Below are 14,030 nucleotides of genomic sequence, written 5' to 3' on the forward strand. Positions count from 1 at the left end.
ATATGGATATTTCTTTTAACCTTCAAACTCTTTATAGTGTGTCACACCAAGCCATAAACTGATAAAGCTTCCAAAGAAATTTCAGACATTTAAGATGATAATAATAATAATAATAATAATAATAATAATAATAATAAAAGGAAAAGGTATGTCACTGTAATTTAATGCACTGATTCTGATGTGGATGCAGGGGAAGCAGTAGGACAATAATAAATGGCCTGAAAATGAGGAGGGCATGGATCAGGCATAGATTAATATATATATATATATATATATGGCCACCAAATTATGAAGTACAGACTTGCTAAAAAACACTCACCATTTGCCAAACAGTTTAACATGTCTCCCAACTCTCATGCATTGCAGAAACTTGCAGTGCAGTTCAGTGCAAATTAAAGCTCTAAGCTTTGCAGTAAAATAGTGTTGAAAAATAAATAATAGAGTATTATGAGGACAAGATCTCATAATTGTGTTAAAACCAAGAAAAAAAGAGATATGCACAACATGGAAGGCAGTGTGGGATATGATTCTGATTGTCTATTATTAGTTTTTAGTTTTGTTGTGTTACTAACTTGGATGATGATATTTCTGCTCCCAAAACAGATGGATATAAATTTATTAAAGGGAGGGTGTGTGTGTGTGTGTATATGTGTGTGTGTGAGAGAGAGTGAGAGAGAGAGAGAGAGAAAAAAGCAAAGAAGGGAAGTGTTTTGATTGTGGACGCAGGCATGGCCAGATGTGGATGGGTGATGGAATGCCCAAAAATCCATTTTGGGAAAGAGTGATGGGGTTTGGTCTTGTTTCACGTGGTCCAACCATTTCCTTTATTAGTGTATATATATATATATACAAGTATTAAATATTTAATTAAATAAATATAAATATATAAATAGATTGGAGATTCCACCACCAAGTTGTCATTCTAAAAGGATCTGGTACCTTACCCTTATTTCATGTTTGGTGATGGTGCTAAAAAGGGAAAACAGGTTGTCATGTTTACTTGGAATGAAAGGGAATCAATCACATTAGCAGTTATCCACAAACTGAAAAGAATGGATCACTTGATTGCATATCATTTCCCCCATTGAACATACAAAAACATCACATCAGGAAAGATGGCACCCAACCCTCTCAAGTCACACATCACACAAACCCTTCTTCCTTAGTTTAGTGAGATATTTGAATGGCATGCCAAATTTTCAAAAAAAAAAAATATTATGGTGGAGATTTGAATGGCAAGCCATCCAAATTCTGTTCAATTTTCAAATCAGACTGGTCCACCAACAAGATGAGAAAATTCTCAGTTTACAAACCAAAAACTCCCAGTCCTACTAAAGAGATGAAAAGAAAGGCAACCTAATCTAAACCTAAAATCCAGGCGAGAGATCATAAAGGGACTAATATTAAGTTCAATGCATCCGACTATTCTCAGACACCAGGAACTAATTTACACCCGACCACGAAATCCAAGTGAACTTTCGTCTCTTACGAGCATCATAAATTGACTTGAAGTTTTCAGGTGCCATGGCCTATCAGAGTTCATCCTCTACAGGGTCACTTTCAAAACCCTCATGCTGTAGATGTTAAACTCAACCTGCCAAAATATATCGAACAGCCAAGAAAAAAGACAATCCAGAGTAAATATGTATACGAACAAGTTCAGTGAAAAATATCGATGCGTGCCTTATCACTGGTTTTTGCACCGGATCCGAACTCACGCCTCCATGAGCTTCAACGATCACCGTATCTGGTTTTGACTAAAGAGGTGAAAACCAAAGACAACACAAGATCAGGTGCCAGTGAAGTTAGCTATGCATATAAACAAACTTCAACTCTAAAATAGAGTGCTAGTACTAGATACAAAACCTCCAGCCCACTCTGGAGCAACCTAGATCTGCTCCCTTTCTCATTCTCTAGCAAATTCGGTCCAATTGTGTGATGGCATGAGTTCCCCAGCAAAGATCCCTGGCTCTCGATTCCGGTAACCTCACCGATCCTGCAGCAGCAATCCTGCCCTTCTGATTCCATCACATCATTGCTCAAAGTGCCTAAACAGATGCCATTTTTTTGACAAGAAGTATTCTCTCGGTTGTCCACTGCTGAATCAATTGATCTGGAAGCAGCACCCCCATTACATTGCTTCCTTTCCAATCCTGCTACAGCACTGTAACCAGAATTAGAACAATCATCTCATTTTCAAATCCTCTCGTCATCAGCCTATTGTATGCATCCCACCTGAGTTGCCACTGATGCTTTGAGATGACGATTCCTGCTCCTGTTTTGGGTGTTCATCCGACTCCTCAACAGCCGCTTGTGTGCTACTGTTATCTGAAGAAGCGCACAAATTAATATCAACATCCACACTGGCAGTGCCTGATCCGAATAAACCACTCCATTTGATAGAGGGAATGAAAATGCTGCTTACTCGGACTAACTGATTGCCGCTTCTCTGGTCTGCTTGATTCTGCATCACATGCATCAGCGTCATTCTTTCTCTTGCATTGTCGTCTCTCTGATGACCCTCCCTCGGACTCCAAGGTTCCATTTTCAGCAGAAACTTTCCCAGCCTGAGATAGTCTGGCAGGTCGAGAATGCTTGTACCCTTCAGGAAACACAAAGGATGGGATCTGCTTCCTACGAACATGAGAAACACTGATTTCCATCCCTGGTCTCCAGAACATGTACATATTAACTGAATGCCTAAATTCCTCCACCGTTGCCCGTATATCAAACTGCTGCCCTTCTTGAACTCTTTCCCCCGGTTTCCTTTGCAATCCCATGAAAAAAGCACAATGAGAACATTGCCTAGATGCATCAACATAATCGTGGGGGTATGGATGGCACTGCAACATGCCATACGTATCTCGTTCAATCTGTTAAATTGCCCAAAAAAGAAATCAGAAACGGTAATAACAAAATCATGGATGAAGCTGTACTACACAGCAGCAGCTACAACCCATACTCAATGTACAGCACATCATGAACAATTATCTCCGGTACCATTTATTGTGGCCTTCATCTCAAATGAATGATCCTGAAATTGCATAGAATATTCTGCATAGAGATTACCCAAAAGAACAAATTTACCTTTAATGTCAACTGCCTCAAACGAGATTCCACCCATCCCTTCCATATACGCAAATCATCAGCATCAGTCGCAACAATGTCAATCTGAAGATAGTTCTTATATGTTTCAAAGAAAAAATAAGATTCAAATAAAGCACTCCAACTGGCCTTGTTGAGCTCAATTTCCTGGAAACAGATGCAAATTTAATCAATCGAATTAATCTGCGGCAATGACAACAACAGGAAAAACAAGTTCATACCTCACAAATTTTGTTGCCATTCTGAAACTGCTCCATCATAACACGAAGTGTGCTTGTTGAGACATTATAACTAGAATTCATGCATGGGTATGCAGGTGTAATTATCGGCATATGATGAGTGCGGTCACGAGGATTTCTACGGGGATCCCACACAGGAAATCCAAGATCTTCCTCCTCAATTGGACACAACATAACAGGATTTGGCCAACGCCACTGTGTATAAACCCTGAAGAATCTGGAAACCAACATACTTGGAACAGCATTGGGATAAAGCTGACAGACACGAGCAACAAGTAGAGCCCAATTGACACCTCCAAGAAACCCAGTAACCTGGCAAGCAAAGGGAAAACAAGTAACAGAAAATCAAATCAAAGAAAGCACTAGAGAGCATGTTAAAAATACAGATACTCCACAAAAGGCAAAAGGCATCAATCAGTTGCAAACACAGTAAAATCCAACTCACATTGGAATAAACACCACGTCTTTTTGCCCAAAACTTCAAGCATCTAAGCGTAGTCCGGAAGTTCTATAAGAAAAGTTGTTGGTTAGATAATATATAAAAAAGAACTCTTGAATAATGAGTAGAAGATGGTAACCTCAACATTTGGAACAAGTCGAAGAATTTGATCTGCTACCCTACAACCATTAAGACTTCGAACTGTTGGTTCATCAACATCGTAAAGCACTGATCCACTAGAAATGTCCAAATCCTGATAGATAAATTGAGAGGCATTCCAATAATTTTAAAGGTCCAAATAACAAACAGCCGCTAAGTTATGTCAAATATCCATCAATTTGTTCCAATTTGTATACCTTGCTATAAAAAAAAAAAAAAAATTTACAATGAATAGAATCTCAATAGAGGAAACTACAACAATAAAAGCCATATAACAAAACCTCTAAACTAGCAGCTGTTTTGACCAGCTACACAATGCCAGAAAAGGATTTCAGAGGTTGAGCCAATCATAGCTGTATCCACGCATTTTAATATCAGTCAAGAAATTTTCAGAAGGTAAAATGTTGCCGTAATCCTGACCTAACCAATCAACAATTAAGTATGGCTGATGCCAATTTCGTCAACTAAGATACCCCAGTTGATAGATAAAGAAGCTCAAGATCTGAGACATCAAACCATTCTAATCTATCCAATTCTCAAATATCTAGACTACAACAAAAGTTCAGATTATAACCATGCTGCCACTTCCTTCAATAGATAGAAGATCCAACAACATTGTTAAAGTCCACCTTTAGCGTGCAAGTACAAAGGCCTCCCACTCTCAACTTAGTCTTTTCGAATAAGTTATCTGTCAAACAATATTCAACTCTATTATAGGAAACATAAGTCCAGGATTCAGCAGGATATTAGGAAACAATAAAATCAGCATATTCTGTAATATTCACTGTTCCTCAACTTTCCTTAATATACATGTGCTAGAAATCCAAAATGTTTGACCAGGTTATCCTCACGTAAAAATCCTCATTGAAATTTGATTCGAAGAAAAATCTAGTCCAACCTAGTCTGTTTCTGTGGAATGGAAAAAATGGGCCACTATCCCAGAGCTCTGAAGTCAATGACTTGCATAGTTGCATTACAGTTACCTTCACATGCCTTCTCAGTAGAAAACAATTATCACAGCCCGCAGTTGACGCAATGACTTTAACTGAAAATTAGGTAAAATAGACAAAAGAATAGTATGATCACAACCATTAGTCACAACATACCTCCGGAACAACTAAGAGGGAGATACTAGCATAAAGAAGATCTATAGATATTCCACGAAATCGGAATTTCATCACTGGAACATGAGCATCTGGAACAGGCTGCAGTTCAGACACTTCCTCCATGTCTTCCAAAATTTTATGCAAAATAATAAAAAAATCCTCCTGCAAAATGTAATTAACAAAAATCCATAAATCAAAATCACATCAGAGAGGGTCACTGCTTCCAAACATCAATTACATGGGCAATAGAAATGATCAAGAAAACCACCTCTCGACTGACATAAGAAGGTCCAACACAGAGAGTATCGATATCAGCTCCAGGACCATGAACCTGTACAAACACAGAAACACCAACAATTCCACATATAAATTCCAGCAGGGCACTTTTTGGACAGTAACACTATACAAGCATGAGTGACAGCCAAATGCACAAGGCCCGAACCGCAAGGAGTCCAGGCACAGTTAAATGTGCAGACTTACTCCCACAAGCAATGAGGCTTGATTCTAGCCTCAAATTTGTGAAGTGTATATATTTACTAGTGAGCAACCATGAAGAAGTAATATGCACAAATCTACTGGTAGCATACCCCCAGTCGATAGGAACCAAATGTGTAGATGACAGCATTTGCATCTTCAACCATTTGATCAGTATATCCTCTCTGGCGAGTTAGTTGCTTAACCCAACTTTTTACAATCTGAATCACAAAAAAAAACAAGACAGTATCAGCCATCAGGCTGTGAAAAAATCATTCAACTAAAGGATAGACAACGGAATAATTTCACAGATTAACCTCATCTCTTTGAATGATTTCCTAGGAAGTACAATAACAAATAGGCCACAACAAGTATTCGATTCAGTCCAAAAACATCACACTAGTAGAATCTAAATGCTATTCCTACAGCCCATATTCGCTTTCTTAGAGGACCAAAGAACAGAAGAAAGACATTTCAATCAGCAGTAAACATATACACACCTAGTTCTACCACCAAAAGTTCATGTAGCAAAAAGGAAAAAAACCTATTCATCAAATATGCTCAGTCAAGATACCTATTAGCTTATAAGTTGCAAAAAGAAAAGGACAACATAATGCTACAATCTCATGAATTCAAGATCATACCAAGAATGAAGAACAGAGGGAAAACATAGGACTAATATCATCTGTATTCTGATGAGCATGGACCAGCCCAAGGACCATCAAACTCAAGCCAATAAAGTAATGTATTTATGTGAAAAAGAATTCAAACTCAGGACAGGATTTGTCTCAGATTGTGCAAATGAGAGCTTGGACAAAGGCAAAAACAATTCTGAATTAGGTTAGTGTTGGGAAAGGAATTCTTTGAATTGCACCGCAGAGATGATGAAAAGAAAAACCAAATATTACATTCCAAAGAGAACAAAGTACACATTTTGACATCCCCCAGTAATAAATCTATAAAACATTCTCCATCCATCAATTTACTGGCAAACAGCTGGCAAAACAAAGCTGCCAAACAAAAATGCTGTTTCAGTAAGAGAACCATATCTTCACAAAATCTGCATGGTCATACATATCCATGTTCACTTTTTTCTGATTCTCAAGCAGATAGAAAACCCAGAAGGCATATATGTCTCATTTGAAGCTTATTAGTTTAGTTGGCTTCGATCAATGATACACAAATTACACTAATCAATCGGCCAATCAATGCCAGTTAAACCAAAGAGTTGAAACAATAAACAGAGTCCAGTCTAATCGACCAGACTGAGGCTTGATGTCAATGCAAGACAGAAATATAAAAAGAGTTAAAAAAAATGATGATAACTTTTCCTTGATTGAGTCAACATTCACAGGAGATGAAACAATTTCCATAATTTAATGATAGTCATGATACTTGATGCAAGTTTTGCCAATTAATTTAGTTGGTCTGCCAGGTGGTTCTAGTGTTCTACCAAGGCAAAGCAATTGAAAGCTAAAAAAATCGTTTTCTGATGCCATATGGTTATTAAGTAAGCCAAAGCTAAGGAAAAAACTAACAGATTAACTAGGTTAATATCAATGCTCCAGTAAAAGTACCTGATCTAGCTGCCCAAGAACCTCTTCTCTCAATACAACTTCCTCCTTGCTCTCGTACAGCCCAGCATCAACCAAAAGCTAACAAAGAAGGAAATCCCATATCAGAAAACTCAAAATCCATATAAAAATAATAATTAAAAAAATAAATTCCAAAATGCACAATGAATGAAAGCAATACTTTCTCTAATTCCATGTTTCTCTGCAGGTCCGCTTCAGTCGGCCCAGCGGTGGATAGCGGCTTCGTCACGCCATATTGCCTTGGAACGTTAAAAGAAGCACCTCCACAATCGTTGCTACCCATTCGAAAGATCCAAACAAAACCCTAAAAAACTACTTCAAATCAACCCTCAAAAAACCTAAAAGATTCAGAACAAAATCCACCAATTCCCTGAAGATCAAGAAGGAAACCCAACCGAATTCTCAGATTCCAACCACCACCACCACCACCACCACCACGACACAATAAAACCCGAACTTTGACGAAAGTATACAAGAAATCAGAGAAGCAAACTATTATCTTTTCTCCAAAACTTAACACCAAATCAGACCCAATCTTGAAAGGGACACAAAAGATGAAGCTGAGATCCAAACCCTAATCGATCCAATTCCGATCTTTCTCACAACCAGATCACACAGATCGAGAAACAATGGGATCGAATTCACCTGCAAAAGAGGGCCAAGGTGGCGATTTGGGCGAGGTCCGCCACGCAGCGGCGAGATCCAGGCCCTAGAGAAACCCTAAAAGCGAAGCTCTTCTCCAACGAACACGAGAGAAAGAGAGAGAGAGAGAGAGAGAGAGAGAGAGGAAGGCGGCGAAGGAGGCGTTGTTGGGGGGTCCCCGAAGTCAAGCCCGAAATCGGCGACTTCTTGGCGGATATTTTATTGCAAGCACTAAAAAAATCTTCTTTTTTAAAAAATAAAAAATAAAAAACCAAAATTTCAAATTAATTTTTTTTAAAAGGAAAATTTATGGAATTACAGCCTGGCAGATGTCGGTGGGCCGACGGGGAAATCGGACGGTGATTATGCAATCTAAAGTCGATCTTTGTCATGATCGGACGGTAAGATGTATCGGAGTGATGTGCTTGTCCTCCAGTTCGGTCAACGGTGACTGACTTGCTGCCACGTGGCAAACAAGGAGTCGTGGGTGCAACGTCATTGAGTGAATTGGTGGGCCGTGGGAATGAATGGGCCTAGTTTGACGGAAAGCCCGGTTTGAACACTTGGACTAAATATATGCTTTCATTTTCATTACTTATTTAATCCATGACAACCAACATTGAAATTAATAATAATTATAAGATAAAAATAGGAAAAAAAAAATTGACCAAAATCACTTGTTAATTTCAATGATCTGGGAAGCGAATGTAACAATGTACATGTGTGGAATTATTTGGTGAAGTCAAGCAACATAATTGATGTTAAAAATCAAGGATTAAGATGATCAAATCTTGATCCAATCAGAGCCGTCAATGAAGCCTAGTGATATGAATGGCTTAGCTTCTTCATCTGTGAGCTCTCTAGACCATGCCACTCTGCCTGCATAGCTTGCTCCTGGTCCATAACACTTGTACTGTCCATAAAACACAGTCCTAAAGATAATAAAACATAAATTGTTAGATATAAATCAAGCATTCAATTTAGAGCATGTTTGGTTAAAAAAAAAATATGACATAATTTTATTACTTAGAAAATAAATGTAAATAATTATTATAAAAAATATGTCATATTTTATTCTTACAAAATAAATATTTAATTAACAAAATAAAAAATTGAGGAGATTAGTGGACTGGTAGATTGATAATCGGTCTTCAAAGACCGGCAGAATCATCGGTGGATTATTAATAAGTCAGAGGCCAGCCAAATGGTGGCCGAATCGTGGGTGGATCGCCGGAGGCCAGCTGGACCACCGATGGACCTGTGACCAGTTGTTGGATCGAGAAAGAGAGAGAAAGATTCCACTGGGAATAGAATATTTTTTTATGCCATAACAATTCCATTATAGCATAACTTTTTTAATGAAAAAAAGTACCCAAATAACCATTATGTCACAATTTTGTGAAAATGTTAAAATATGTGTTGTACGGATTATTTATGCCGTTAGATCCGATTAGAAGAAAGCCAGATTTATATATATATTCAAATCTATATTTTTCAAATTAATCGATATGGTGACACATGCATAGATCATAGGCCTAACTAGTAACTAAGAAGTGCAAGCCACCTCTGATTGCACCAATAATCAAAACATATAAAAGGAAAGTGCATAAGATGACCAACTCCACAGAAAGAAAAGGCATGTTTTGTTATGGTGGTGAGGGGACCAGAACCCAACCCAGTATCACGCTTGCAGTGAGTGCCTTCCAATCTACTTAATAAATACTGATTTTGTGTTTGTGTGTGTGTGTTGCTTTCTACTTTGTCTATAAGATCCTTCTAGTCCTCATTACATGCCAACTACACAGTCTTAATTTATAAAGAATAAATATTTGACAGAAAATATATATATATAAAAGTAAAGTTTTAGTGAACTTACATTTCTCTGTTAGGATCTCCCCAGTTATACCATCCCTTGGGAATAATAATGTTATCCATGTAAGTGTAGGCAAAGATAACTCTGGAGAAAGTGCCCCAAGCTCTGCCTAAATACAGAGCACCAGATCCAGTCACTTTGCAGTTCACAAATGAGAATCCAGTGTCCTCCAAAATACTCATTCTGTTTTGTGCTGTCAATGCTCCATAGTTCTCTGCTATTGCATGAACATGACACCCCTGCAATTCCCATTCCATCATTCAATCATTCCATTCTTTCATTCATCTCCAAATCATTCACATTATTTATGTATTTGAAAGAAATCAAATAGTATTTTTTTTTTTTTCCCAACTGACCTCAAATAGAGTTAAAGCATTGCCGAAGATAAAATCGACAGATCCTTCGATATAACAGTCTTTGTAATAATGTCTGCCAACATGATCATAAAGTGTGTCTTGAGCTCCCAAGAATTTACAGCCCACAAAGGTTGCTGTATCTCCAGAAATCCTCAATGCAACTGCTTGTTTTCCTATTGCTCCTGGTGGTGGCACTGGTGTAGTGTTCTGCAAAACATTCATGCATTCATTAAAATTGATCAATTAATCTAAATTTCTTATAAGAATTCATGGTATACCTTGAATGTGATGTTCTTGGCTATGAAATAAGGTGAATTGATAGCAAATGTAGCAGAGTTGAATGTACCAATGGGTTGTCCTTTAGGACCCAAAGTTTGAGCAGTGTCACCCCATTGAACAACAGTAACATCAGCTCCATCTCCTTGAATGGTTATGAATGCTCTCATTGGTGAGATATTCACCTTTTCTCTACTCACAAAACACTAATCATTCAAAACAAAACTCAAACAACAAATATACCATTTGATTAAAAACACACACTCACACATATGTATATATATAATATACTCACGTATAAGTCCCTGCATTAACTTTGATGACAACTCTGACAAGATTAATGAAAGGAAGTGAATCAATGGCATCTTGAATGGTGGTGAAGTCCCCAAGTGAAGGGTTCTTGTCAACAGTGAGAGTGTAAGAAGGGAAGAGCTTGTTGAAGGCTTTACCAAACAGAGTGTGTCTTAAGCCACCCATGAACTTGACCCATTTAGTGAACTGAACTTCAATCAACTTAGCTCTAGTTTGGTTTGGTTGAAACTGGTCCCAAGGTGGCCGGACACCTGGCCTGAGCTTCTTTGTGTGGTGGCCGGAGACCTCACCGGAGATGAAAATGATGAGAATGAAGAAGAAGAAGAAGAAGAAGAGAATGATGGATGGTGACAGGGATTTGGAACTGGAATGAGACATTGTTGGCACTGAGAAAAGGTAAGATGTGTAGTTGGGATAGTTTTTTTGGGGGATTTTAAAGAGTTCACGGGATGGAGAAGTTGGGGTCACAAGATGAATGAAGGTACGTAGATTAAGCACTCATGCTTTGTTTTTAGGATTATTTAAAAGTTTAAAAAATTAATTATTAATTATATATTTAATTATTTATGGGAACAGTGGGTTGTTTTCAGTGGTGTTATCTTGTGTTTCTTTTCATTCTCTTCTTCTTGTTTTTTAAGTTTGTGGATTAGCTGAAATTTTTTCTTTTATTTTATTTTATTTAATTTATTGTGATTTGGGTTTTGTTTTCTTGTTTTGTTGTTGTTGGTGCCCGTGAGTCTCCTGCTGTATTGTTTTCCTTCACAGCTTTTGCACTTTTTTCCAGGATTTGGTTAGGAATGGTCTGTGATTTTTATTTTTATTTTTTTTAGCATTTTCTTTTTCAGGTGAATGTCCCCATTTCCTTTCTGGACTTAAATCATTCATCTGACTCTTTGTACCAAAATAAAATTGTGACTTCCGGTTATTTGAAATATATATATATATATATATAGTCTGAAAAAAACATGAATGAAGCTAGCTACTTGATTTAATAGAGGAATAGAGTACAATCAAATAGAGTGGTGGGTTTTCAACCATATGCCGGACTACTAGTGCAGTACTATTAAAATTACTGTTTGTAATAATGTAGTAATCATGTACATGCAGTGCTCAAGATCCATTAAGGTATTGCTTTAAATAATTTGGATGGGTTCTTTATATAAGAGGTGGTGTATCAGTCTTCTCCAATGTTGTATACTGAGAATTTATTAATTCAGTTTAGTTTATAAAAAATCTTTTCGGCATACATGTAATAGTATTTTTTTCGCCCCTGCAACATCTAACCAGATTTATAAATTCATATATGATCGATAAACCACTATAAGTGATACACCATGATACATGATTTTCCTTTGACAATCCTTTAATAAGATAATTCTCGTTGCATTTGTCAAAAAAAAAATTTATCAAATAAAGAATACAAGATAAACTGATACAAAATAGAATACTAAAATGGAAGATGCCTTGGATCCACTAATGATGAATGTGAGTATTACAAACCGATTAAACATACCAATGATACCGACACCACCTAAAAAATAATTATTGCGGTAGATCATCTCTTCTAAAAAACATATAAACAAATTAATCAATCAAAAGTTTTAACCGTGGGCAATATTAAGTGTAGTCTTTCCGGAGTTAAAGGCAAGAGAGCTAATAAAGCCGAGGTTATGTTTGATATTTTGAAGTGTAGTCCTCTACCTTGATTCTTGTATGATCTAAGCAACAAATACGTAGTTCCCTTATGTTCTCTTGGAAGTGTCATTGGGTTTAATTTTAATTTTATTTTTTTAACTTTTTCCAATGATATAAACAAATTTAACAAATTAATTGGTTTCTAGAAATTCAAATACTTACTTTTCTTCAACTTACATTCTATTTTCATATCACAAACATTATTTACTCTTTTTCTCTGTTTCATTCAATTCTTATTTAAGTCATTTTGTACTTATTATTATTATTGGCAATGTCAAGGATTTTTATGAAAATTGACAGATTCCAAATGGATCTACAGCTAGTTTTTTGTTTTTAGGCTCTTGGAAATTTAAAATTTTTTAACTTCTTTTTTGTCTTTCTATAAAGTGATTTAATTATGGGAGTGATTAATTTAAATGAAGTTAATTAGAGTATTAATTGGTTAATGTGGGTACTATCTCTATACAAGACCTTCCAATGGGACATGACACTGTATGAGACAAATGAACCAACATCTTTTTAATTAGCATTTCTTTTTAATGCATAGTTTGGTGCTGATTTATGATTTTGATCCTTTTAAAATGTACTTATTATATAACATAACTTAAATAATATTATTATTATTACTATTTAATATTTTATGAAAATGTTTTGGAGTTACCAGCTTTTCTAAAGAAAAGTGGATTTTCATTCCCTAAAGTTTGAATTTGTAGATCATGAGTTTTGGTTTATGAAATGCGGTTCAATGATTTGGTGATGAATAAACATTATTGTAATTAAGCTTGTATTTTATTTATTTTAATTCTAATAGATTGAGCTTTCTTTAATATCAAGATAACTATCTGAGTGGGTGACTTTTGCTTTAATAATAACTAGCCATTTTTTTTTCTAGTTTTTCATTGAAGTTTTTCAAATTTTGTGAGAGTATTTTAAGATAATATCATATATAAAAAATGATATAATTAAACAACTCCGTTGTATCTCTTAGATTTCAAATGTCTTATGGACATTTAATGTACAAATAAATAAATGTAATTAAAGTTTTTAATTATTAATATCATAAATAATATAAATAAAAACTTAAATATAATAAAAAATAAATTAAATTTGTTCCTTCAAATACTGTGGGAGTATATTATATATCTACTTTATAAATAAATCTTACTATCTAAAATATTTTATATATTAAAGCAATGTTAAGTCTCCAAAAACCAGGCTAGGTTTTTCTCCATATGTTATAACCAGATTTATTGTAGATTAAACTAGTCCATTTCTATAGATTTTTTCAGGCCAATACTGTAGCAATATAGTCCTGTAGCAACTCGATCCTATAGCAACACGATTTTCTCTTAAAACCTTTCTTTTTCTTTTCTTCTTCTTTTTCCCTAATTTGGCCGAACCCTTTCTTCTCCCTAATTTTTTTTCCGGCGAGATTTTCCGGCGAACCAAATGTCCTCTTCTTTCTTTCCTCACCCTTGAACTTGGTAAGCTTGGATTTATTGTTTTATTCCGTATTTTTCTTGTATTTTTCTTGTTTTTAGATTTTTTTTTAAAAAAAAACCTTGATTTCTCCACGGATTTGCTTGTTTATAGGCCTAAATTGAAGCCATTGACTTGTTGTCCATGTGTGAGAATGCTTATGATGAAATTTCTTGATTTGGTGTTGTAAATTTGAAGAAAATCATAGTTCGAGGGCCGGTTTTACTGTAGCAATTCCGAGGTTACTGTAACACCAGCAATCTTTGGTTGTTTCTTTGAT

General features: G+C 35.9%; 2 protein-coding genes across 4 annotated transcripts; both read right to left on the bottom strand.

Moving 5' to 3' along the window:
- Nucleotides 1–1,106: 1,106 nt before the first annotated feature.
- LOC120251120 (nuclear poly(A) polymerase 4-like) lies at nt 1,107–7,956 on the bottom strand. 3 transcript variants are annotated; one of them, XM_039259660.1, is made up of 14 exons: nt 7,278–7,955; nt 7,100–7,177; nt 5,636–5,743; nt 5,317–5,379; nt 5,049–5,210; nt 3,923–4,036; nt 3,790–3,852; nt 3,327–3,656; nt 3,088–3,252; nt 2,426–2,873; nt 2,236–2,328; nt 1,867–2,156; nt 1,684–1,757; nt 1,107–1,594 (listed from the first exon to the last, which is right to left on the bottom strand). In XM_039259660.1, exons 1-14 carry the CDS (start codon nt 7,398–7,400, stop codon nt 1,570–1,572), a joined length of 2,136 nt encoding a protein of 711 aa, XP_039115594.1. In that variant the 5' UTR covers nt 7,401–7,955; the 3' UTR covers nt 1,107–1,569. The 3 variants fall into 3 exon arrangements, with proteins under 3 accessions (XP_039115594.1, XP_039115592.1, XP_039115593.1); XM_039259658.1 differs by having other exon boundaries at nt 1,107–1,757; nt 7,278–7,956; XM_039259659.1 differs by having other exon boundaries at nt 1,107–1,757; nt 1,867–2,153.
- Nucleotides 7,957–8,430: 474 nt separating this feature from the next.
- On the bottom strand, nt 8,431–11,029 carry LOC120251242 (probable pectinesterase 53). Its single transcript, XM_039259791.1, has 5 exons — nt 10,560–11,029; nt 10,267–10,456; nt 9,989–10,195; nt 9,636–9,871; nt 8,431–8,691 (listed from the first exon to the last, which is right to left on the bottom strand). Exons 1-5 carry the CDS (start codon nt 10,952–10,954, stop codon nt 8,544–8,546), a joined length of 1,176 nt encoding a protein of 391 aa, XP_039115725.1. The 5' UTR covers nt 10,955–11,029; the 3' UTR covers nt 8,431–8,543.
- Between the last annotated feature and the right edge of the window lie 3,001 nt (nt 11,030–14,030).

This window comes from Dioscorea cayenensis, chromosome 20 (genome assembly GCF_009730915.1).
Source record: "Dioscorea cayenensis subsp. rotundata cultivar TDr96_F1 chromosome 20, TDr96_F1_v2_PseudoChromosome.rev07_lg8_w22 25.fasta, whole genome shotgun sequence".
NCBI classification, from domain to species: domain Eukaryota; kingdom Viridiplantae; phylum Streptophyta; class Magnoliopsida; order Dioscoreales; family Dioscoreaceae; genus Dioscorea; species Dioscorea cayenensis.